The sequence below is a fragment of the Pygocentrus nattereri genome, chromosome 1, assembly GCF_015220715.1.
Source record: "Pygocentrus nattereri isolate fPygNat1 chromosome 1, fPygNat1.pri, whole genome shotgun sequence".
In the NCBI taxonomy this organism is placed as follows: domain Eukaryota; kingdom Metazoa; phylum Chordata; class Actinopteri; order Characiformes; family Serrasalmidae; genus Pygocentrus; species Pygocentrus nattereri.
In genome coordinates this window covers 21,442,471-21,469,079 of record NC_051211.1, presented here as the reverse complement: position 1 = coordinate 21,469,079, position 26,609 = coordinate 21,442,471, and the positions used below count along the sequence as shown (strand labels likewise).

General features: G+C 37.6%; 2 protein-coding genes across 5 annotated transcripts; one reads left to right on the top strand and one right to left on the bottom strand.

Moving 5' to 3' along the window:
• Positions 1-30: 30 nt before the first annotated feature.
• LOC108444396 (protein NLRC3-like) lies at positions 31-10,737 on the bottom strand. 4 transcript variants are annotated; one of them, XM_017725572.2, is made up of 13 exons: positions 10,583-10,737; positions 9,878-10,005; positions 9,697-9,777; positions 9,524-9,616; positions 9,246-9,350; positions 8,483-8,581; positions 7,908-8,006; positions 7,114-7,405; positions 5,461-5,677; positions 3,531-5,304; positions 2,721-2,894; positions 928-1,092; positions 31-413 (listed from the first exon to the last, which is right to left on the bottom strand). In XM_017725572.2, the coding sequence occupies exons 2-13, from the start codon at positions 9,982-9,984 to the stop codon at positions 302-304; spliced, it is 3,318 nt and encodes a 1,105-aa protein (XP_017581061.2). In that variant the 5' UTR covers positions 9,985-10,005; positions 10,583-10,737; the 3' UTR covers positions 31-301. The 4 variants fall into 4 exon arrangements, with proteins under 4 accessions (XP_017581061.2, XP_017581062.2, XP_017581064.2 ...); XM_017725573.2 differs by lacking the exon at positions 10,583-10,737 and adding an exon at positions 10,178-10,576; XM_017725575.2 differs by lacking the exon at positions 9,697-9,777.
• A 5,794-nt stretch (positions 10,738-16,531) lies between these two features.
• On the top strand, positions 16,532-22,272 carry lim2.4 (lens intrinsic membrane protein 2.4). The gene is made up of 4 exons (XM_017725571.2): positions 16,532-16,706; positions 17,534-17,683; positions 18,265-18,399; positions 21,924-22,272. The coding sequence occupies exons 1-4, from the start codon at positions 16,532-16,534 to the stop codon at positions 21,983-21,985; spliced, it is 522 nt and encodes a 173-aa protein (XP_017581060.1). The 3' UTR covers positions 21,986-22,272.
• The last annotated feature ends 4,337 nt before the right edge of the window (positions 22,273-26,609 follow it).

The window sequence follows — 26,609 nt, the reverse complement described above, 5'->3', positions numbered from 1 at the left end:
CACAAATGTTACACAAATGGTTAGGAAATATTTGCTTGATACCTGTGACTTGATATTTTAATTTTAATATATAAAATATAAAATATGTCATAATATTTGCACAAGCCACATTTTTTTTTCTGAGAGTCTCTTTTCAAAGTTTGTGAGTCAATAGAAGGTAACTTGAAAAAGATAACTTGTAGACTGCTAATTTATGGGGATGAATGTATCCATTTACTCTCTACTGTTCTAAACATGCAATTTTAAAATATGCAGAGAAGGCAAAAACAAGCAGAAATCATGGGTGGAAAAAGGCTCATTTCTAATTCTGGTCATTTCCGCCCAGATCCAGATCCATTTGCTTTGTCTGGCATGAACTCAGCACTTCATTTAGGCTCCTGCAGTAATCCTTTGTTAGGTGACACTGCCTCAACCTGTGAGGAGAAAAATACCATGCAACAAGTAGGTTATTTAAATGTTTAATGTTTGTTTCAACTGTTTATCATATTTTTTTAATTTGCTAATGATCATAGTTTTGTCAGAAAAAAACAAACAAAAAAAACCTGTCCAGTCAAACCAGTTAACTTTTAGTTACCCATGGTACAACGTGAATGTAATCTAAAAAAAGTTAAAAAGCCTGGAGGAAAGACGGTGATTTGAGTCAGTGCAACTTAAAACACATAACTACAATGAATATGGTACAACTGTGTTCCCTAACTAAAGGTACTGCAGATATACCCCTGAGGGCATCACCAAGGTGACAGTGTTTGAAAGGCACAGTTTTTTTCTGACAGTATGGAATACAGTAAAATAGCTCACAGTTCCATATTTCGGCACCAACTGTTCATCATACAAATTTGGATACTCATACACCATATTCAAAATGGCATGACAATGACCGTCATTGATAATTTCACGCATAGTTTTTGTCAGCTTCTAACAACTTACCCCATTCTTTGCACTTTACATTGCTCACTTCTCAGCCAAGGCTCAAGCACCTTCACTCCTGAATCTGTCAGCTTGTTGAATGAGAGGTCTAACTCTAGAAGGTTAGACTGGAGTGTGGAGGCCAAACTTTCACATGACTCGGCTGTGATTTTGCAGTCTGCAAGCCTGTTTAAGGAGGAGGCCATAGTAAATGAGACAATGAAATCATGCTAGGAATCCATGAACTGGGTAAAAGTGACAATTTGACCAGGTTAGTTACACATCATTGCTTTTCTATTTACACCACCTCTCTAGGCCGGGTTATCCGCTCACATGGCTTCTCGTACCATTGCTATGCTGACGACACCCAGCTCTATCTGTCATTCCCGCCTGATGACCCGTCGATCTCTGTGCGGATATCGCAGTGCCTCTCGGACATATCCGCATGGATGAAGGAACACCACCTTCAACTAAACCTGTCCAAGTCTGAACTTCTGGTTATGCCAGCTAAACAATCCATTCAACACAACTTCACCATAACCATCGACTCACTCTCACTCTCCCCGACAAAGGTTGCTAGGAACCTGGGGGTTATGGTAGATGACCAACTCTCCTTTACGCACCATGTTGCCTCGGTGGCTCGGTCCTGCCGCTTTGCGCTGTACAACATCAGACAGATACGGCCGTTTCTAACACAACAAGCCACCCAACTCTTGGTACAAGCAGTGGTCATCTCATGCCTCGACTACTGCAATGCCATACTGACGGGCCTCCCGGCCTGTGTTGTAAAACCACTGAAGATGGTTCAGAACCCTGCAGCGCGTCTGGTCTTTAACCAACCAAAACGGGCGCATGTCACCCCACTGCTCATTGAGCTCCACTGGTTACTGGTTGCTGCTCGTATCAAATTTAAAACTCTTACAATTGCCTACAAGGTGTTAACAGAGCAGGCTCCTTCCTACCTGCACTCGCTCCTAAAGGCTTTACCGCCCGGCCGCTGTGATCCTCCAATGAACGTCGCTTAGCTTTGCCAAACATTCACACAAAGCAATCGAGACTGTTCTCATACTTGCTTCCCCAATGGTGGAAAAAGCTACCTTCCGCTGTCAGAGCAGGGGCGTCCCTCGCTATTTTTAAGAAACTCCTGAAGACAGAGCTCTTCAGGGAGCACTTGCTCTAATCGCCTCTTGCAAATCTAGCCACTACCAACCTCATCTCCTTCTTGCCCTCCTTCCCTTCTCTACCCCGCTTTTACCCCTTGGCCTCCTTTAAGGCCTGACTAAGTTTGTTCTATGTACCACATTATTTGTAAGTCGCTTTGGATAAAAGCGTCTGCTAAATTGTAATGTAATGTAATGTAATGTAAAAGAGCACTACAAATGTTTGATTGCTGATGAACAAGCACTGTTGTATCTTAAGTATTCTGAGAATGTTGCTTCATTTATTTCATCAAGTCACGTGAAGACACCTGTCTGCATTCACAATGTTATATTTGCAGACAAACCTTTGCACATTCAAATCTCATATCACAAAGCATTACGTCACAGTGCATCAGAATATGATCGATGCCACAGCTGCTTTAAATAATAACAAAGTCTCCACTGAGGACTAATATAGATAATCCCTCCTAAATTGAGATGCATGGAAACAAACTATAGTCACACCATGTAGTTATTCCTAGAGTTCAATAAAGCATCTGAAATGCACATAGGGCTGCATATTTCTGTATCTGGATCACAGACACTGAAGCCTTTTTCACCACTTATACCCACTCTAGTTTGAAACCATGAATGGGGTGAGGTGGTAGCATTTACCTCAATATCTCAAGTCGGCAGTGTGGGCTCTTCAGCCCACTGCAGATGTGTCTCACTCCTGAATCTCCTATGTTGCAGTTACTCAGATCCAGCTCTCTTACAGGAGAATTTCCTATGCGAAGCGCTGAGGCCACAGTTTCACATGCTTTTTCTGAGAGTTCACAGCCGGAAAGTCTGCAGCAACAAGAGAAAACACAGAAAGCAGGAAAAGAGTATTTGCATTTTAATATAACATTCAAAATTTTTTATATGTAAGACAAGCAATGAGAGTGCATTGTGTTATGCCGTTTGTTAATTTTCTCACAGTCTGTACATGTATGGTTCTCTTGCAAGCACTGTTATGTGTAGTCTGGCAAAGGTAATGTTACTTATAGTACTGATATTTCCATATCAGTGACGATGTAGTGACTTTATCTCTTGTAGTGATGAACAAATTCACTATGGCAGTAGCTAGAAATAACTTTCAAGAGAGCAATCAATGGAACTTGCCATTTAAAAACTGTATTTGAGCAAAAGGCTACAGTTGCTAGATCATAACAGTAGCACACAACCAGCTGGGCTTTCAGGGTCAAATTATGGATGGTTCAATTCTTAAGCTGGGAAGTTGTGTTAAAATATGCTAAAAAATAGTGACGTTAATGAATGATATCTTTACAAATTATGTTTTGTTATTTGGTTATTTACAATAGCTGCTCGTTTTTTTATTTATGTTAGATATAACTGCCATGTTGCTAATAACTTCTACATATTAAAAAGGACTACTTACACTGGCTTTTTCTTCACTCCAAATATCAAAAAAGCACTACTTACATGGCCTTTCTTGACGCTCTGATGACAGGCAGAAGTCTTTGGCGATTTGATGGCTCTGTTTTGTATTGTTTAAGATCAAACACTTCCATCACATCCTCTGACATCAGCAACACAAAGGCCAGAGCTGAACACTCCTCCGGCTTCAGTTCTTTCTCCGAATGCTTTTGGATATCCTTCACCAAGTCATTTTGATTTATTTCATTCAAGCAGTGAAAAAGGTTAATGGCTGCTGTCTCTGTTATGGTTTCCTCACTGATTTTCCTCTTGATGAAGCTGACAATCTCATCACTCTTCTCGAGGTGTTCCTGATGATGATGATGTAGAAGACCCCGGAGGAGCTTCTGATTGGACTCAACAGAAAGGCCCAAAAGGAAGCGCAGAAACTGGTCAAAGTGTCCATTCTCATTTTCCAAGGTCTTCTCTACTGCAGTCTTAAGAACACTGGTCAGTGTTGCCTGCAGTGTTGTGCTTGTATGGCCGTCTGACTCAAGAACATTAATGCCCTCATTCAGATATGTGCACAGAACATGAACAGCAGCCAAATGCTCCTGGACACTCAGGTGTAGGAAACAGAAGACTCGTTCTCTGTACAGTCCAAACTCTTCTCTGAAGAGCTGTGTACACATAGAGGAAAAATCTGATGCATCATTTATGCCGATGCCACATTCCTTCAGGTCATCTTCATAGAATATCAAATTACCTTTCTCCAGCTCTTGGAAAGCTAACTTTGCCAAATTCAAGATCATCTTTCTGTCACTTTCTGACAACTTGCGCAAATCTTCATGTATGGCTTTCTGATACCTTCTATTTTTCAAGCCAGTCTGAATGAGTAGGTAATGTGTGTACAGCTGAGTCTGATTTTCTGGAATTTCACCAAACTCTGTGTATTTTAGCATTATGTCCAGGACTGTTGCTGTAATCCAGCAGAAAATTGGTATGTGGCACATCATGTGTAAGGTCCGAGACGATTTCACATGCTTTATCATTGTGTTGGCCAAATCAGAGTTGGTGCATTTCTTGTGAAAGTACTCTTCTTTCTGTAGGTCATTGAACCCTCTGACTTCGGTCACTCGTTGTACACAATAAGAGGGAATCTGATTGGTTGCAGCAGGACGAGAAGTAATCCAGAGAAGTGCACGGGGTAGTAGATTTCCCCTTATTAGGTTTGTCAGAAGCACCTCCACTGATGCTGGCTCCATTATATCAAAACAGTTCCTAGTGCTTTCAAAGTCTAAGGAGAGCCGACATTCATCCAGTCCGTCCAAAACAAGCAAAACTTTAATGCCGTTCTCAATAGTTTCAATGTCTTTGAGCTCAAAAAAATATCCCCGCAGAAGCTCCATCAGACTGCAGTCTTTCTTCTCAAGGTTCAGATCACGGAAGAAGAGAGGGAGTATGAGGTCAATGTCTTGATTTGCTTTATTTTCTGCCCAGTCAAGGATGAACTTTTGAACAGACACTGTTTTTCCAATACCAGCAATTCCTTTGGTTAAAACCATTCTAATGTAGTCTTCCGATTCAGATGGTGATTTAAAAAGGTCTGTTAACTTAACTGGAGTTTCCTGTTTGCTGAAATTCTTAGCAGCTTTCTCAATTAGTCTCACTTCATGTTCACTTTGGACTGCATCACTACCACCCTCAGTGATATAGAGTTCTGTGTAGATGTCATGTAACACAACATGTGTCTTCTGTAGTGCAAGTCCTTCACGAATGTGTCCAAATTTCATTCTTAGCTTTTCCTTGATCTTTTCTTGACACTTGAGTATTTTTTTGACTGTGAAAATATAAAAAGCTTTGAACATCAAGAGAAATTATATAATCCACTGGAATACTCACAACCTGAAAATTAATATGTGTAAATAAACACTTATTATTATTAACATTCTAATAAAATACTTTGGGTGTGTTGTAACAATCGAAAAGCACATACCTGATGCCAACTGAATGCTGACTTTCAAAACCTGATCTTCAGAGAAGCTCCTAATCATCCTTTCAGCAACACGTTGAGCACTAGAATTAACGTCCAGTGTCTCAAAACATTCTGGGTATTCATGAGATAAATTTCTTTTGAACTCTCGAAACTCAGAGGTACTCATGCTGCCCAGCATGTTCTGCAGAGTGGTTAAAGTGTCTGGTACAGCTGGAATCTGAAACAAGTAGAGAAGCATTATACTTAACCATTAAATTATCTAGGTTTTATTAGATATGTTTTCACAACTTGCCTATTTACAGAATTAAATTAGTACATTTATTTTCATCTATTGCACTATTTTGTAAGATAAACGGAATCTATCCACTGGAACTATTAGCTATGAAATTACATGCATTACTAATACTAAGAGCTGGACAATATGACCAAAAATGTTATCACGGTAAAAAAAAAATTCAGTTATATTATGATATTCAGTTATATTAGTTGATTGTGGAGAAGGGGGCATGGCCGAGCATTGAATGCGGGACGGAGAGGCCGGTCCGGTTGAACCAGCGGGTTAAGTAGCTGACGATGCTCACCTGTGCCTTGTTTCTGCCAGCCTACTTATAGTCATCTCTCCCTTCAGTAGGCGGCAGAGCTTCGAGAGAGAAGGAGAACCTGGCAAAGGCGCGAAAGGGAGCCAAACTGAACGAGTCCGCGAGACGTTAATGTGACAGGCCTAAAAGCCATTTAAGTTGGGTTTAAAAGAATAAATCTGCTCTCTGCCTTCACCCCTGCCCCCAGCGTCTTTCCTCCCCACCCGTTCAAAAGGTGATATTGATATTGATACATATTGCAACAAATGTCAAATTTTTAATTCATTTCAAGTTTGAAGGCTGATTTTTGCTCCTGAGCTCCTGAGTGGTTGTTTTAAACTATCCTTTATGGTTGGAACATCACAAACACTTGCCAAATCTCTCACACTAGACAAACAGAGTCCTCCTTTTAGGTACATTTAAACTAAAATTACCGTTTTTGTCTCGTTTGATCTACAGTATCATCAATTCACCATGCTGTGCAAGTGACAGTGCTGCTTCAAGTTAGCCAGAAAAACAGCTAGCCTGGAAAACTAGCGTTCTCCCACTCTCCAATGCCTCACATACAGCATCTTCGGTTTACTTTCGTTAAAATCACGGCTGTAACTTGCATGAACCCACTTCATTCTTTCACTTGTGTTGCTTGGGAATGCACTAATACTAAAATATGAAAATATTGTAACACAGCGCTGTAGTTGTGTGGAGCAGACATGATTTAACGCTGCTAAAGCTCGTTAGGATGTAAGTAAAGAGGTGAGTTCACTCTAAGACAGTACAGTTACTGTCTAGTTGCGCTACTTGTCACACTTGGCCACAGGAGAACAGATAACCAATCGCTCCACTCAAACAGGGAATATAAAACATATATATCAGACGTTGCTAAAGTATATTTGGTGACTCATTTCACTCATTTAGAGTAAGAATGGTCTATAATACTGACCATTTCTTATATTTCTATCGAATAAGTTGTTATACTGTGATAATTATCGTTATTGTTTTATTGCCCAGCCCTACTAATGCTAAATTAACTTTTATTAGAATCAAGAAGTAATATAAGAACTTGTATAACATTTACCTTTAAGTACTGTTTTTCATGATCTCTGTGATCCTTCACTGCACACTCCTTGCAAATAGGATTCTTATCACTTATGCACAACATAGCCAGATCTCTGTTATGTTTTTGGCAGAGACTTAGCTCCATGTGACCAGGCTCCGTAATTCCAGCAGCACTAGAGCAAGGTCTATTGTGCTCTGGTTGGTACACTGTATCTTTAGACTGTTCTCCTTGACTGAAAACTATTGGCTGAATCATTGAGCCTTCGCTCTTCATTGAAAGATGGTCTGGTGTTAATGAGTCCATATGAACCCTGAAACACAGAAACAAGGCCCTTGTTTCAACCTTATCATCTACATTTCAAGATCTTAGCACATAATACAGAGTACAGCAGTAATACAGTGTTTCTGGACTAAGGATTTAAAACATTTTGAGCTACTCTTCATACATACAACACTGACTGAGCCTCAGTGTCTGCCTACTGCATGTAGGCAAACAGATGTAAACATATCAATGAACTCTGCTTTAAGTCTATTATTTTTGTGTACCATAGATACCAATAAGACAATCTTACTTTCATATTATAGGGTAGCCAAATGAGCTTTATGTCAGGAATTCTACTGATCCAATTATTCATTAAATAAAATGATGTTACATTCCAATCATACTAAAGTACATTCCTTGATTTGATCCACCCAAAAATACAAAATTGAAACAATTCAAGTAATAACTATATGACTTCATATGACAATAAACAAGGACAACAGCAACTGTACGTTTACAAATGTAAAAAAATGCAAAAAAAGGACCATAACTGTTTCGACTGCTCTCCTTGACGGAAAACTATTGGTTGAATCATTGAGCCTTCGCTCTTCATTGAAAGATGATCTGGTACTGATGAGTCCATCTGAACCCTGAAAAATAGAAACAAGGCCATTTGTTTCAACATTATAATCTACATTCTCATGAACTCACGTACAAAATGAATAGTTCAGAAGCAATTCAATATTTTTGGAATAAGTACTTTTAGATGTTCAGATTTTATGTACTTCTATTTTTTAAGACTAACATTATAAAATTGGATCAATATGTATGTATCCTGTTAAGACACTTTTATTTTAAATATGAGTGGGGAATTAATGAACTGTTTGTCCAGTAAGTGGTTGCTCCAATTAGACATTTATTAATTATATAAAAGCAAATAAACTTTAAAGTGAGCAAACTAATTTGAAAGTGAACTTTCCAATCTTGCCAAAAAAACATTCATTGTTTGAATCCACACAACAATGCAAAATTTAAAAAAATTGAATTCACCTAAATGAGTTAAATTGACAATAATAAAAACAAAGAGATTACCAAAAGTACCAAAAATTTAAAAGAAGATCTTAACTCTTTCGACTGCTCTCCTTGACGGAAAACTATTGGTTGAATCATTGAGCCTTCGCTCTTCATTGAAAGATGATCTGGTACTGATGAGTCCATCTGAACCCTGAAAAATACATATATGGCCCATGTTTCAGCATTATCATCTACCTTTTCATGAACCTAGCACACAGAGTACAGCAGTAATTCAGTTCTTCTGATATGTATTTTAAGTTTTTGGGTTACTCCTGCGATGGACTAGCGAGCTGTCCAGGGTGTATCCTGCCTTCCGCCCGAAGACTGCTGGGATAGGCTCCAGCATCCCCCCGCGACCCTGACGGAGAAGCGGCTTAGAAAATGGATGGATGGATGGATGGGTTACTCTTTCTATGATTAAGATGGAATAAGTCTGGGGTCTGTCTAAAGCATTTGGGCAAACAGATGTACGTTGATGAACACCACAGTCTACTATTTTTGTGCAACAAAATTTTTCCAAAACTGATATTCTAAATAGTTTTATACCAATAAGAGCATTCCCTGATTTCATCTTATAGGGTGGGTAACTAAGCTATCTGTCTAAAAGTCTACAGATCTAATTAGTTATTTAGTTAATGAACAGTGAAATTTGACATCCAAATCATGCTAAAATACATTTTGGGTCCTGATTCACTCATTAACGCAAAATTTCAAAGAAACATTTTCTTCACTATGTTATTCGCTACGGAGCTGGACTCGCTTTAAAATTATATTAACAGTGTACTTCAGAAATATGTGAAAACTTATTACACAACCTTGACTGTTGAGACTGTTCTCCTTGACTGAAAACTACTGGCTGAATCATTGAGCTTTCACTCTTCACTGAAAGATGATCTGGTGTTGATGAGTCTGCCTGATTCCTGAAACAACAACAACAGAAATCAATGTTACCTACATTTGCATGAATGTTCAGCATACTTTAAAAATAAAAAATCCAATGTTCCCAATTAATTTTAATAAATGTGCTTCCAGGAAGACTATCATTCTAAAAAAACGGCTTCTCTTTTGTTACATATTTCAAGCTGAAGCAAACCTTTTGCCTGCAGGCCCATGACTCAAATGGACTGGCTGAATCACTGAGCTGTCACTCTTCTGTGAGGATGAGTCACTCTCCTCCATCCAAACCCTGAAAGCAAAGAAAAATTAAAACAACTATGAATGCCTCCATCTCATTTTAACTCGGAAAAACAAGGTACGGAACAATACCTCTTTTTTCCAGACTGTAGGCTTTTGGGCTGATTGACTGAATCATCGCTCTGCCTAAGTCTGGATGAGCCTGGCCGGACCCTGTGAGGTTCAGTTCATTCATTAATTTGTGTTCCAGTACATCAGATGTGACACAGCATTCAAAAATAAGCATGCATTAGAAGATTTGGCAACATCTGACCCTTTGTCACACATCTGCCTTCCTTGATCAGTCTGGGCTGGTTTCACTGTTGGGTCCCCATCACTCACTGGATGAGAGGTAAATGGGTCTGACTCGGACTTCTGCATCTGTCTGGACGAGGTGAAAACCTAAGGAAGAAAGCTACGCCATAAAGAGGAATTCCTCAGATCTTAAGACATGAATGAAAAAGAAACTTATCAGTGCATTCTCTGGCTTCATAGCTAGCTTTCAACTGTTATTAAAATGTGATTCAAAGCAACAAAAAAAAAACCCCAAACCAATTCCTGCTCCCCACTGCACCTTTTTAAACTCTATTTCTTAAGTTATTTTATCCATTTTGGCCAGAAATAACAGCTCCGTCTGATTTAAATCCATTTGCAGGACTGGGATGCATCTCTGAACGCGCGCCAGCGCCCTCTGTCGATCGGAGTGGACAAAGCACGCAGACAAACCGTAAACACAAACACTTCATTCGTACACAACAAGTCTCTTCATGAAGAATGTCCTCAAGCTAACACAAGCCCAAAACACGACGAGCTGACAGCGCTGCCGGTCCTTTTTCGGCTTAGTCCGTACAGAAACTGACGCTGCACTACAGAACATAGGAAATAGTTACTGCGCCACACAACGGCGCTCGGACTCAACGGGCAGAGCCGCCGCTCGGACTCGCTGATAACACGACCCAGACCACACAGCTCGCTTTACCGTGTAAAGGTTAGCTCATGGGCTTCTCTTCTCGGAGCCTGAATCTCAGTTTTAACAACCTTTGGCAGGACAAAACAGACAACAGCTCCGCGAAATCTACCGCCACCCTCTTGTGTGCTTTCACTTTCACTTGCGTCACTTCCTTTACAAGACAGAGCGACACCTGAACTCCGCGCATGTAAACATTGTGCCCGTTAACGTCTTTTATCACAAAAACGACGAACAATCGAAGGATTTCTGCCCTTTAATGTTCGTTTTCAGAACAGTACATTTGACAACGACTGGAGGCTTGAGCGCTTAGAAAGGACCATCTACTTTAAAACTGCACGTCTCCCTTAAGAGTCTGTGTCGTTTTATAATATAACAACTCATTTAACCCCGCTGTGACGTCACCTTGCTCTTTCTGTCACTAATGCGGTGAAACCGTCCATCCTCTCTTTAGGAGCTTTCATCACTGGGAAGTTTTGTGGAATACTTTTTCCAGTATTTTTTTGAGGAAAGTAACTCAGAGAAAGCGTCCAAAACAAACAAACAAACAAACAAACAAATCGCGAACAAAACCTTGTATCTCCAAAACTTTACTAGAGGAGGACAAAACAAACGTTACTTTTAATGTAAGTCAGTGGAACCACACATCCAAATAGTTCTTTGGGCCTTTTCTTTTGGTGTATTTATCATTAAATTTTTCAAATCATGTGAAAAACTGAAAAACTGAAAAATGGAGTTACAGGGTTTTTGTGCAGACAGCAGAAAAATGAACAAATAAAGCATTAAAGGTTTGGCACACTTGCCTGTTCAGTAATACTTTCGGTACATTTTGCCTTCATTTTGCCTTCTCTGCCTTCCTCAAAATAAACCATATTAAGCTTTAATATGTTACATTAACATAAAACATAAAGACATAAAAATATGTGCACTTGCATTAAAGTCATTTTGAAACGCTAAGTGTCCCCAAACTTTTGTGAGGCAGTGAAAATGCAGCGCTTAAAAAAATGCAATGATGTGCAAATCAATTAAACCCTATATTTAATTAGAAGTAGTGCAAAAACAACATATCAAATGTTGAAATTGCTAATTTAAAAAATTTAATTTAACAAAAGGGAAGAGTGTCAGTGGTGCAACGAATCAAATTCTAAACTACTTTGTGGAAATCATACAGGCTGCATCCTCAGGCATAAAGAGGAGAAGGACCATCCGGCTTGTTATCAGTGCACAGTTCAAAAGCCAGCATTTGTGATCATATGGATGTACATCACATACGTCACTTGTGCATCTGTGAGGGCAACATTAATGCAGAATGATATGTTGCTGTTTCTCGAAAACGGTAACTTTACAGGAGAAGGAAAAAACCCACTGCACTTTTAATGTAAGTCAGTGGAACCAGAGTTTTTTCCAAGTCATTTTGGGCCGTTTCTTTTAGTGCAGTCATCATGAAATTTACAGACAGTGTAAGGGGCTACAGGCATTTTCAAATTATGTCAAAAACTGAAAAACGACAAACATAGAGATACAAGGTTTTCTTCCAACAGCAACGATATACAGGTTTTGGAGCAAAGTATGCTGCCATTCAGATGATGTCTTTTTCAGAGAAGGCTTTGCTTATTTCAGCAAAATGATAACAAACCACATTCTGCACATATTACAATGTCATTACCCTGATTCTGTAGTAAAAAGAGGACAGGAGCTAAACTGGCCTGCCCACAGTCTAGACTTGTCACCACTGAAAACATTTACCACATCCTGTGTTTATTTACATTTTGCTTGGCATCCCAACTTCTTTGGAAACACCGTTATAAAGTTGATCATTTGGTCACTGCACTAGTCCTCATGAAAGGCAAATAAACCCATATTGAACTACTTATATTAAAAGGAGAAAAACAAAGCTGAGAAACGTCCGTGGAAAACTCTAAACTGATTTGTTCTAACTCTTTACCAAATTGTGTCAGGGTATGGAACAGTGTTTAATGCATTATAACTTCTTATTGAATTGAATATTGCTACTGTAATTCTGTCCCAGCAGCTCTTTTATTACTTTAGCAATTATTATTATTTTTTTGTTTAAAGTACTTTTCTGCCATGAGCCTATCTGGACTAAGCGGTTCAAGATGATGATTATGATGATGTTGAAGCACTTTTCTGTGACAAAAAGATCTGAAAACAGAAGATAAACCTGCCATAACTGCAAATAGGGTCAAGCTGAAATCAAACTTTTACCTTGTTAGTTCATGTGCCTGTTCATATTAAGCACAACTCATCATAACACAACGTGAAAAAGACAACATTCTTGTTCTTCTCTAGTCACTCTTCAAAATGTAATAACACTTTCAGATGTTTGAGCATGTTACAGTGTCCCAGAGAGCAGATGAAAATACTATTAACTAATGGTATCATCACCTTCCTCTCCCATCAATTTTGATCATGTAATGACTGTAGATTCTCGTTGACTTCAAACCTAACACACAGACTACAGCCATTCACTCACTCAGAGAAGTTAACTGTCAAATAAAGGCAGCGTATCTAATCTGCTAGTTCCCTTACTGGTAAATAGACGAGGTTTACTTGTTCCCAGAGTTTAAGTTTTCTTTTTGAGCCACAGCTTTGCAGGTTAAGACGTTCATTTGGAAGTGAAACAGCAAACCTTTACCACTAGATGGAGCCAAATACTTCCCCTTCAGTGAGGTTGAAACAATAAAATATTTTATGACGTAATAGATATTTAATTGGCCTTGAATGACTAAAATGATGTTAATCACTGCTTCATTACATACACACACACACACACACACACACACACACACACACACACACACACACACACACACACATACACACATACAGTGGGGGTTAAAAGTCTGAAACTACAGGTAAAAAGCTTATATTTGGCATATCTGTCTAATTTAGTTCAAAATATTCCATTACACATGATATTATCAACGTAACAATTAGAGTGAAAAGTTTCTTTTGAGTGTTTACATGAATTTTCAGTATTTCTCAGCATTTGGTATCTCCCTCTTTTGCTTTAGTGGCAGTGTACAAGTGTACACTCTACACGCTAAAATAGACTCTATAGATTTGTGCAAAAGCCCCTGGTAAGTAGACCAAATCCACCTGATAGTCATCTGAACATGTTTCAATAGCAGACACAAGAAAACTGACCAGTGTGTGTGTGTGTGTGTGTGTGTGTGTGTGCGTGCATATACGTATAGTTTATTATACAACACATTACATTTTTTATCACATTTTATTGGTAGAGGTACACAGTTATGAGGAAAAACACAGTTATGTACAAAAGTTTGAACCGGTTAAATGACATTTTGATGATTTTCTAGAAGATAATGAATTAACACACACTGTACAGGGGACACATTTTAATATGTCATTTTCCTGCAAATGTTACTGCACAATGTCTAACATATTGGGGAAAAAAGCACATAAAATATAAAATGTGCCACAACTTTTACACATGCCACATTTTACGCTTTTGTAAAAACATGTAATTTGACCAAGGGTGCCGAAAGTGTTGTACATGACTAAGTAACATTGAAAATACAAATGTACAAGACCAAAAACCGATTTGCTATCTTGAATAAGTGTGCTTTTAATCTGAATAAAAAAAAAACACTGTCTTACTTGCTTTCCCATATTCTCAGTATTCTCTGGCACATTAATTATTGTGTATTATTGTATATTTTAATACAAAGTTAGTACAGTATTTTTGTGTATTATTGGGTCTTTTTAGCCACAAAAAAACTAAGCTATTCAAGGACATAAATGTCCCTGGAACTTTGGGGTCACTATAGTCATGACAGATAGATATCAGTGTGTGTGTGTGTGTGTGTGTGTGTGTGTGAGAGAGAGAGAGAGAGAGAGAGAGAGAGAGAGTGAGTGAGAGAGAAAAGAGGCATTTTAAAGTTTGGGCCTCATTCAATGAAAGCATGTGCTTCAGCATTTTACATTGACCGTTCCATCACTGCAATCCTTTGAATAAGCACAGCTATGGAGCACGACACACTTTGACAAACAAAAGATGAACCTGCAGTGCCATATTCACCCACCGCCACACACTGAAACAGTAGAGACCCCAGGGCCCCTACACTAGTCCGTTCAAGTGCATTTGTTTAAAGGGCAGGGATAGCGTTTAAAAGATTTTGCCTCCATCGACAGAAACGTGAAACAGAGGGCAACTTTTTTGGAACTGTGCCGAGGGAGTCTCTCTGACCATTTCTCCTCTGCCTCTGAACGCCTCTCTTTATCTCACTCTCTCACTCCCTCTTTCCTCCTAAAGCATAAATAAAGAGGGATTTACTTCAGAGAAGACACGGTAAGAAATAAAATATTAGAAGGTAGTGGGTTCTGATCTTTGGAGTGTGATGTGGATGCATATTTTCAGCTGACTGGTTGAAGTAAACAGAATTAATGTTATTTGTTGTTTCATTTGGCAAAAAGCAAATGAAATTTCATTTGCGCCATGCCATTAAAAAAAACTCTTTTGGTTCCTAAAAGAACCTTTCAGCGGCTGGTTCTTGAGAGATTGTTTTTGGAAATGAGATCTGTCAGTATGAAAAAAGTTTGAAAGTTGAAATAAGTTAATAATGTAACCGTTCAAATTGATGAAGAGCCTTTACCTTCATTATATGAAGATTCTTTAAGCTTTTAAAACTCACAGATCTCTTTTGAAATAAGTAGTTTTGCCACGGCGTTTTTGGTAACACTTTACTTTGAGTGGTCCCTTTTAGATGATTAATAGACTTAATAGACTACCAGAGTAACACATTAACAACATATCAGTGAAATACCAGTAGTGAAGCATCTGGATACATTGAAGTAAATATCTTGTGGATATACTGTTGATATATTACTTACATCAAGTAGATGTACTGTTAATATGTTACTTACATTATTCAAAACCAACCTTACCCAAAACTACACTATACAAATACTAACCCTGGCCCTAATCCTAACCCTAACTTTAACCTCAACCGAAAACCTAAACCCTAACGTCACATGTTTTTCACATTTTACTGAGAGTCCATTCAGTGTTTGTTTCATCTAAAAAGGACCACTCAAAATAGTGTCACAGCATTTTCAGTGTCTAAGCTCCTACCTAAATTCAAAGCATACTTACAAACGGAAAATGTCAAAATGACATCAAAATAACATTAAGTACATTATTGTTGTCTTTAAGTAGCTTTTTATGTAAAATGGACAAAAATGAGTGAAAGTACATAATAATAAATGACATCTCTTTATGCTGAGAATTCCATTTCAATGAAACCCAAACTAATTGCACCGAAATGTTTCAATTTTGCTCCATCAACAACTGAATTTTATGTTGAGGTAACAAAGTCTGTATATTCACACTACTCTGTTTGATTGAAGGGAAATGTGTGGCTTAGTCAAATTAATTTTATACAAGTACTTTTTTGAGTGCATCATTTTTCAGAGTGACGTAAGTGCTTATCTTACTGTACTGCATACAACAATATCAAAAGCAAGGTTTCATTTGATGTTAATTCTCACTGATAGCTCATTGGAACACGTGGCACAACTCTGTCGAAAGCATGAATTCTACACTTTCAATCAATGGCACATTTGTGTTTGTAATTATAAGAGGAGATATTTTTTGTCATGATTTGAATTTGATGAAAAGTTTTTGCTGGGCATTTAGGCTTGTTTTGTGGCAACTAAATGCTTATCATTTGTTGAGCCTGTCTACACAGAATGCACATCTAATGTAATTCAAAGTAATTCATGTAATTAGTTACTACGTCATTGATCATATAATTGTGCAAGTAACTATATCATGTAATTGGAAATGGGAAAGCAAGGGAATAACTAGACTTCTAAGAGTGAAGGCCTTATTAAGGGCATCTTTACTAACTTACTAACAATTTTTCCATTCATTCAGTGTGTATCTCTCTCTGCTGGCTATTTGCAGTTTCTGTCAGGATGTACAGCTTTATGGGTGGCGGTCTATTCTGTGCCTTTGTGGCCAATGTCCTGCTGGTGGTGTCCACGGCGACGGACTACTGGATGCAGTACAGGCTGTCGGGCAGTTATGCACATCAGGGCCTCTGGAGATACTGCATGGCCAACAAATGCTACATGCAGACTGCAAGCATTGGTGAGAAGCTTGAAACAACTCAATTGTTGCATGCTCTATTTTTTTTTTTCATTAAAAAATGAAGCTCTTTCTGGCAACAGCAGTGACTCAGTTGTGCCTCCAGATGGAGGTAGAATGTTTTCTTTTGTGAAGTGTCTTTCAGTACATATGCTCTAGGATTGCACACATACATATGTTCCATGTTTATTTGGTAAAGGTGATCTTTAACGCCTCAAACTCTTGGCTTTATATACAGTGGTATGCAAAAGTTTGGGCATCCCTGATTGAATGGCACATTTTGATGCTTTATTAAGTGAATATTTTTAATATCCTCTCATACTTGGGCACATCTGAATACACAATTACTGATTTTAATATATTGGAAAAGCTATAACATAAAATGTGGATTGTTCAAAAGTTTTGGCACATTTTATATTTTGTTTTTTTTTTCTTTTCAAGGTGTTAAACTCAGCAAATAAGAATAACTTATCCACTACAATTAGCAGAAAATGTTAATAGTAAATATTTAATGTAAAAAAAGGTCTTAAATTCATTGTATGTTAAGGTCACAAGACTTAATCCCAAGCAATTTTGACACATTTCTAGTGATCCCTTCAACATGATATTTTAAACAATGTAATGGGCAGTCAGCATTATCAGACAGCAACAATATGTTTTACCAGAGGATAGTGGGGACATGCTGAGAGGGCCTTAGACGGATTTAAAGAGATTTTTTCACTATTTTTATCAACATGGTGTGACACTGCTCTACAATCAACAATCTAATCTGGATAAGTATTTTAATTGAGGTCCTGAATAATCATGATGACTGTTTTGTCCATGTCCAGCATACTGGAATGCCACACGAGCATTCATGATCCTCTCAGGCATGGCATGCTTTGGAGGTATCATGGCAGGCATTCTGTCCTTTGCACAGTTCTCTGCCTTTGAGAGGTTCAACCGCTCTTTTGCTGCAGGCATCATGTTCTTCATCTCTAGTAAGTGGCACATGCACAATTATTGATGTAAATATAAAACATTGATATATAAATACATAAATACTGACTGATCTGTCTCTGACTAACACTCAGTGTTGAAATGTGAATGCATATATGTCTCCTAACAACAAGGAAATGAGCATAAAACGTATTTGTTTAAACACATTATGTGTCTTCCAGAAACATCAAAGCCTATTGTTATGGTGCTCTTGGTTTTACACAAAGCCAGAACAGATTTGTCCTGAAAATGTACAAAAACAATCACGTATTAACACACACACAAGCTGCAACATTTCAAATTTGTATCTTGTAGCAACTGCGATAGAGCAATGACCTCGTGCATAAGCACGCAGGCATGCATATGCTACTCAAAAATAGAAACAGGTCCTTGAACTCTGCGTTTCATTACATACACAAATAACTTTTCTGCTTGTAATCTGAAAATTAACTCTTTGGCTCACAGAAACCAGCATATCGCAATGATTTTGTGAGTATCCTTCTGTGTTTTATCAGTGTGCACTTTTTATTGACTTCTCATTTCCTCTTTTTTTGTCTTTTTTTGTTTCTTGCATGCACCCCAGCTTTCTTCGTGCTAGTAGCCATGGCCATCTACACTGGAGTGACCCTGAGCTTCTTGGGCAAGCGCTTTGGTGACTGGCGCTTCTCCTGGTCCTACATACTGGGCTGGGTGGCCATGCTAATGACCTTCTTTGCAGGTAAATAAAAAATATCCCAATCCCTTCATACCACAGGAAAATAGAACAATCAGACCTAAAATAATACATTTGCATTTCATCATGTTACAGCAATAAGCAACAGTAGCGTTAAGAGAAGTGCTTAAGGACTCTTATTGGTATAGTATGGTATATTTTGCCTAGGTGGGCAGCAGTTTTACCCACTACACCGCACTCTACTGCTACTGTATACATATAAGTGACGTCACACTACTGGTGGTCACTAGCTTTTAAGCACTGAACCAGATTTTTAAGGGTTTTGCATTGAATGTGTGTTACATATTTACTCTCTGAGAATGGTGTTACAACACAGGGGCTTGGAAAGACTGCTGTATGATGTAAGCTTGAAGAAGCTTGAGGAATTTCTCTGGAATTAAAGGAGCAAGAAAATGCTTTTAAAACCAAAACAACATAGGTTATATTTCATATTGGGTCTGATTTCACTGATTCTCATAACAGAATATAACAAGAAGGCCTGTGTACACTGAACAAACTGGTGGCTTGAATTTCAAGCATTCAAATGTGTGCCTCATTTCCTTATAAATAAAATATGTTTTGCCTTCCGCCCGAAGACTGCTGGGATAGGCTCCAGCAACCACGCCCCCCCCCCCCCCCCCCCCCCCCCCCCCGCCCCCGCGACCCTGACGGAGAAGCGGCTTAGAAAATGGATGGATGGATGGATGGAGTACAGTTTTGTATTACAATATTTAATTGAAAATAGTACAAACACAACACATCAAATGTTGAAACCTGGAAATTTTTTTTTTTTTTTTTAAATATGCGTCCATTTTTAAATTGATGCCAGCCACATGTTTCAAAGAAGTTGTGGCAACAAAAGACTGATAAAATTCTGTAATGCTAAAAAATGCCAGGTGGAACAACTCACATCTAAATATATCAATTAGCAACATGATAAACAGGATTCAGAAACGCTGCTGCCTTCTTTGGGACTTGAGCTCATAAGATGGACTGAGGCAAAGTGGAAAATTGTCCTGTAGTCCAATTAATCAAAATTTGAACTTCTTTTTGGAAATCATAGAGGCGGCACCCTCTGGGCTAAAGAGGAGAGGGGCCATCTGGCTTGTCAGCACACACTTTCAAAGCCAGCATCTGTGATGGTATAAGGGTTCATTAGTGCACATGACATGGGTGACTTACACATCTGTGAAGGCACCATTAATGCTGAATGATATATACAGGAGTAACATGTGTTGCCATCCAGACAACATCCTTTTCAGGGAAGGCTTTGCTTATTTCAGCCACACCACATTCTGCATGTGTTACAACAGCATTGCTCCATAGTTCACTGAGAGCTAAATTGTCCTGCCTGCAGTCCAGACCTGTCACCCACTGAAAACATTTGACAAAGGAGACTTTGAACTATTGAGAAGCTGAAATCCTATATCAAACAAAATGGGAAAATATTTCACTTTCAAATTTACAGCAGTTTGTCTTTTGAGTTCACAAACACAGAGTAACGGTGGTAAGCATGTCCCCCCATCCCAACTTTTTTGAAACATGTTACATCTAATTCTAAGTGTTTATATCTTTTTTTAAAAAAATTCTAGTTTCAACTAGTTTCAAGTTTTGTTATGTTGTCTTTGTACAATAATATAATACAGGGTTTAAATTTGCAAATTTGGTTTGCACATGATTGCGTTGTATTTATTCACAATTTGCACAAAAGGTGTCCAAACTTTTTTAGAAACAAGGTTGTAGACATAATAAATGTAGAAATAGTGTACACATTTGAAATGACTTTTTTCACTGTGATGCTTATATAACTTCCTTTTTCACTAATGGTTACAGATAGTAAAAAAGGAACCAAGGTCTCTTGCAGTGATAAGAAAATTTAAGTTTAATTTTGGATACTCTAGTTGTTTTAAAAACTCCTTACATCTATACATTTGGGCAAGACTGGCCCACAGTATGGCTGGGCCCCTGAAAAATTATTATTAAAACAGCCCCAGTCCTCTACTTTAACCAAAACGCGAATATACAGATTGAGATTTTGTGTCCAACAAACCCAACAAAAAGCCTAACAGTGCTCTTGAAGTAAAATATAGTAATAATAATAAAATTTAATATTATGATCATTGTATAGAGTTGTACATATAGTTTACTGATATATGATTTAGTGTTGCTTGAACACATGCAAAGTAGCCTGCTCCTTTTTTCTTGGCTTTAAATGCATTCTTACTGGTAACACCTGCTTTAAATGTTTGCATTATACACCAGTACTATGTGGAAAACACCAGAAGAGTGTATTTTGTGCACTAGCCTGGTGGCACACTGCTTATGGCAAAAAACTTTTCAATCGAGTTAAAAATTGTTGCTTTCTATTTATATTTACATTTTATGTACCGTCCCAGCTTCTTTGGAATTAGGTTCATAATTTCTCACTATCAATACAATAGTAATGCTTCCAAAAACTTTACCAATTGTGTTGGTAGTGACTGTTTAAGTAGTGACAATTTTAGCTAATTTTGAGCATAACTTAAAAGTGCTAGCCAGTACATGACTATGAAACACAGCTTTGAACAACTAAAACACAAACAGAAAAATCACAGTATTTTTCATTAAAGCCAAATTCCTTCATTAGAGGAAATATGTGTTTCAGTAGTGACAGTTCGTAATGTTACACCCTGACTTTGGGAAGAATTTACTTCAAAAGAGTGGAATATAATTGCTTACCATGTGGCCATGAGGGATAGGGATGCATTCTCACTCCTTGTTCAGAAATACAGGCGTGTGGCTAAAATAAAGCTCTGTCTATAGACTAAATCCCTATTTTTGGTACTGAAATGAAAACATGGGTTTTTTTATTTAAAAATTGAACTCATGATAAGTGTAAGTCTTTCAACGTCAATTTAAAAGGAATCTAAAAGATGTCAAACAAGACAAACAAAATACATGAATAGAAATATAAGTCACACATCATTTTGTCTTCTGATTGTATTTGTACTCAAACACAAACACATAGCTATTTCACTTACACTTGAATGAGCTTGGGCACTGACTCAGGGAAAAACACAGTGTATCCAATAGTAAAGGAAGGCTTGTGCATCTTTTATTTCACAATAGATTTCACAATATGATAAAAAGCACAGTAGCACACATGAAAGTGCCAGTTCTAAATGCTGACATGTGTCACTCTGGCCAACATGGACATGCATGTGCTGTTACTTTCGTGGTGACAGATCTAAATGAGTTAAAGGGACCATTGCCAAATTGCCAGTATGGATTGCTGCTGAGATGCTTGATACAACAGAGTTCAAATATGTCTTGATCAACATTAATAATGTTTTCTTTTTCAGCAGTGGTTTTCACAGTCAAGGTTTCTGAGCACAACTAGGTCTCCTGACCCTCCTTAGTGCCTGGGCCCTCAAAAGCTTCTCCCTTTTCTCCACTTATTTTTCTGAAACATTTATATTTTCTCAATTATAGGACTCCCTACATTCCTATTATTCAAGAAATCAAAAAGTGCTGTGTGTTGTCTTTTCCAGGGATATTCTATATGTGCGCCCACCGAATGTACGAGTCGAGGAGAGTGGTTGGACCTCGCTGAGCAGAAGCAAATCTTCTTCTTTGCAAACAGAGGACATTTTGCACCCAGAAACTCAGAATCAAAACAGAACAGCTTTGCTCCTCCTGACTTAATTGTTTGAGACATTGCAGTTCATGGACACAAAGAGATTTCAATAGTTGCATATTCATACTGACAAAACACATTTTGTATTTTACAGGTGTCAACATTCTTGCATGCTTTTGCGCAGATTGATACAGTTTCCTTCTGGTTACTTTTGTTTACATTGCTTAATATTAAACCTGCTTCTCAGCAACTGAGTGTACTGATACCACTGGAATGTAGAATTTTTTAAAAATAAAGAACTCAGAGACTGCAAATATTAGTGTTGCATGGCTGGCAAACAGGTCAGCTTTATTTATGGTGGGGTTTGAAGGGCTAGGTGGGCTCTTTTAATCAGATGTGGTGTTGTGCAAGGTCAGGTTCTTCATTCTATTTATGTGAGACTCTTATTGATTCCAGTTTCTTTGAAATATCTCACTTCTGCTTTAGTAGCATGGATATCCATCAGCCTCATTCACCATGCAGCTAAATAGGCTTTAGTTTGCAAAAAACTACACATACACATATAAACAAGATCCACAGCCTTTTTAAGCATTTCTGTTAGTGACAGCCCATCTACAGTCAGAGATAAAGCACAAGAACTAAAATTACTGACCCACTAGGGTGGTTTTCTGTCTATTTTTATTCTTAATCAAGTGAGTGTGAACTAGATTCACATGCAAGCCTACACACAAAGATTCTAACAGTGCTCTTGTGGAAACTTTCAGACAGCCATTTCAGATAATACTGTGTATACATATGACCTACCTCATATTGAGTCAAAGCAGCCAGTTGGTCAAATATAGATTGGCCTGCAATGCGTAGGCAAGAAGTGTAACCTTTGTAACCTTTATATTTATACAGTGTTTTAATCTACTCAAGGTGCAACAGTTTGTGCACTGTTTTGGAAGTATGCTGTTTTTGAAGCAGCTTGAAAATGAACCAAGGTGGATTTCAAACAGTGTAATAAAGAGTTATTACCATTTGAGTCCAAACAGATGACAATACTGAAACCTTACTGCACAGGGACTTAGTGCTCTAAATATACAAAGGAAATATACTTCCCTATATGTTTCAATATGTGACAATGTGTCAACTGTAATATATTTTGGTAACAATTTCATAAATCTACATGACCACTGACATAAAACTACATAAATATTTATAAAGGCTGATTCCAATAAGCTGCAATTGTCATAAAAGTTGCTATTGCCAACTTCAGTGACAAGTGGACACAACACCAATGTCAAGTGACACAGGCTTCTGGTAACATTAGGCCATCATAACACTTTCTGCGGTGAAATGACAGCATGTTATGACGGCTGACCTTGTAGCTCAGAGTACTTTTGATATGTCAAACACATAATAGTAATAAACAAAGGAGGTTACTTTGATGCTTTGACACTTTGTAGTAATACTGAAATGAAAATCTACTGTGTTGTATTTATATTGTGAACACTTTGATATTGATACTCTATTATGACAAAGCAATGTATTTGTTCTTTTGAACAAGTAAGAAATTAAATTTGTGCTTATAAGATCTTTATGAGGCCCAGTGGCAATGCTGTAACACTATACTGATAGAGTTATGTATACTTTCTCTGACCCTCAAGTAAAGGAAGTTTCATTTTGCTGTTCATAAGATGTTATGAATCCTAATGGTAATTTTATTTTATTTGCCTCTTAAGCACAATAAGCAGTTTGTGCAATTGCTTCTTGCTCTTGATTTTTTTATCATTCTGGCAAAATACCTGCTTCATGGAGTCACATCTTTTATTTCTGTCTTGGCAGTGGTGCTATAACAAAAATTGTTAAAATGTCCAGTATAGTATTTTAAGAATAGCGTGAGAAGCAGGAGGTGAGTTGTGAAATGGACACAATGTCACAAAGTCATCTGTCGTTTCACTCCAGGAAGTGTCACTTGGCAGAGGTGTTTTGTCAACTTGATGTCTAAGTTGACAGAAAAGCCTTTAATACAATTGATGCCCGTTGAATTTTTTTGGTTTATCTTTGTTATCATGAAAGGCTTATATAACTGTCATGTAGCCTTATTTAGTTAACATACAGTAAAGAGTTATCAGTTTTTTCCATATGTGTTTCACATATATGTAAATATAAAAAAACTGGCATATACCATTACATGTATTTCATCTATATGTGTGCATATATTTAATTATATTGACATATATGTGCATATACTGGCATATATTAAGATATTCAAAAATGGCAACATGAACTATATTTAGCATCTATATTTTAGAACATGACATATATTACACAATTTTTTAATATGAGGAAATATGTGTCCATATATTTCTCTTCTATAGTTGTACCAGCTGGACACTCAGGAAGTATAGACTGGCTTCATATACTCTTGGCTAAAAACAATTCTATATGGCTCTATATAGTACCAAAAAAGATTATATACATTTACATGAAAAGGGTTTGCACACCCTTGGTCAAATTACATGTTTTGTTGATGTTCTAAGTGAAAATAAGTTAAAATATCCTCTACAAAAACACACTTCTGCACTTTTTAAGGCACAATTACTTATGCTGATTTTAGAAAATAAGAAAATACAACATAAAATGCGACCTGTGCAAGAATGTAAACAAGAAAATCTCTGAATCATGGGACTGGACTCTCCTTTTTAGGTCCTACTTGACTAACTAATAGCTTGGAAAGGCAATTGATTAATTCTCTGAACATATGGGCATAAAATATGGTACCTCCTTCCCACAAAGTCTGAATGAAGACAATTACTAGTTTCCTTGTGCATCTACTGGTGCAGTTTATCCTTGCATAAGCTGCTCACAGTGGGTATTGCGTAAAGGAAAACAAGAAATGAATGTTGAGCAACAGGCCTACAGAATTAAGCTGCCCAGGTTGTGTTTCAGTGGTTGTTCAGTATCTTCGAATATAACCAAGAAAATATTGCAGTATCACTGTTGATTCTAATATCTCATACAGTGAGATGATGGTATGATGGGGTAGGAGTTATGCATTGTTGCTTGACGGCCACCTAGTTCAGTGTTCAAGCAGCTGCGTTGGTAGTTAGACAGTTTACTTGTAGTTTATTACAGTAACTATACTACAGTATATCAACCCCCATCCAGCCTTTCACTCACAACCTTGTGAGTGAAACCTGGAGCTCCACACAGCATCTCCATTCAAGAGTGCTGTTTCTGGGTCAGTTTTGACCACATAGTGTTGGAGGTCTGCAAGGACTGTTGCAACGCTGCAAAAAAGTGAAGTCAACTTAAAGGGGAATTGCGCCTATTTTTCAGAATTGCTACATTAGTCAATTGTTGAGACAGGTGAAACATTAGGCAGTGTATTCATAAGCATTTTATGTTATAACTTTGTGTGAAGAAGCTTTTAGATCCATTAAATGCTTTAGACGTCTGATTTCTCTCACCACCATTGTTGAACAATTCTAACTACTTAACTTTGTCTGGAATAGTGCATGTCACACCAAAACACTCTAACTTTGTTTATATCTTAATGATTTATGCAGTACATTTTTAAAAAATGGGTGGAATTCCCCTTTAAATTGCAGAACTAGGGCACTTATCTATTGTATGTGCTCCCATTATTGAGGCAGAAAGTGTTATATTAACTGAAATTAATATTTCAATCCACTACATTTCAAATTCTATGTGACCTTTAACCTGCTGTTCTGATTTAAAACTGTTTGTGAATATCTGATAGGACGGATACTTTCACTTTCCATTGGGGATTTTGGTATGCATGAATGATCCTACAGAGGCCTATGCAAACTCTGCCTACATCACTATCCTGACAACCTATCACCACAATTTCTTCCTTCTTGAAAACACATCTTAATGTACAAATACCTTTGACTGAGTTCAGCTACTGTGGCTTCTATCAGTGTGTTTCAAGTGCATTTTCTGCTCTTTTCTGTGCAGGGAAACATATTAAAATTATTACTTGTGATAATCAACCTGCAGATGTGATTGATAGAGATCAGACTGAAGTATGCTTTTATGAATGATGTTTCTACTGGACTTTCAATTCTATTTACCTTAAAAGAGTACTGAAAGCTATTGAGTCTCAGAAGTAACAACATTAGTTTCAGGCAAGAACAAAATTACACTGTGAGCTGAAATTTTCTCCAGTCTTTTAAAGGCTGTAATAAGGGAAGCGCATGAGTAAGCATGGATAAAGGGCTTCCACATGTTTGAACTCTGGCCTTTGGCTTTGTTCAAGCAACACAGGAAGATGTAAAGGTTATCCTATGAGCCTTGAGATTTTGACCTCAAGCAATGAGATTATTAAAAGATTACATTAGGACAGAATATGCAGGACAGTATCGCACAAAAAATCTCAAAAGGAGAAAACTAAATAAAAGGAAGTTCTGCTTATTTGTTCCTATCCATGTTGGTGTAGTGTTCTTTGAATATCTTTGGAGGAGGAGATTCGCAAGAGTTTAATTATACTAAAAATGAACAAAGGACACAAATGCTTATTTTTGGTTTATTATATATGCTGCATTAAAGGTGCATAGAGTAAATGATTGAAGTTAATAGTTAAAGCTGTATG

Bases quoted from the DNA above. Each gene is read 5' to 3' on its own strand.
- lim2.4 (XM_017725571.2), top strand. From the start codon at position 16,532: ATGTACAGCTTTATGGGTGGCGGTCTATTCTGTGCCTTTGTGGCCAAT. The intron at 16,707-17,533 runs GTGAGAAGCTTG...GTCCATGTCCAG, and splicing joins CATGCAGACTGCAAGCATTG to CATACTGGAATGCCACACGA. The intron at 17,684-18,264 runs GTAAGTGGCACA...CATGCACCCCAG, and splicing joins CATCATGTTCTTCATCTCTA to CTTTCTTCGTGCTAGTAGCC.
- LOC108444396 (XM_017725572.2), bottom strand. From the start codon at position 9,984: ATGCAGAAGTCCGAGTCAGACCCATTTACCTCTCATCCAGTGAGTGAT. The intron at 9,617-9,696 runs GTATTGTTCCGT...CTTTGCTTTCAG, and splicing joins CTACAGTCTGGAAAAAAGAG to GGTTTGGATGGAGGAGAGTG. The intron at 5,305-5,460 runs GTATGTGCTTTT...ATATTTTCACAG, and splicing joins CAGCATTCAGTTGGCATCAG to TCAAAAAAATACTCAAGTGT.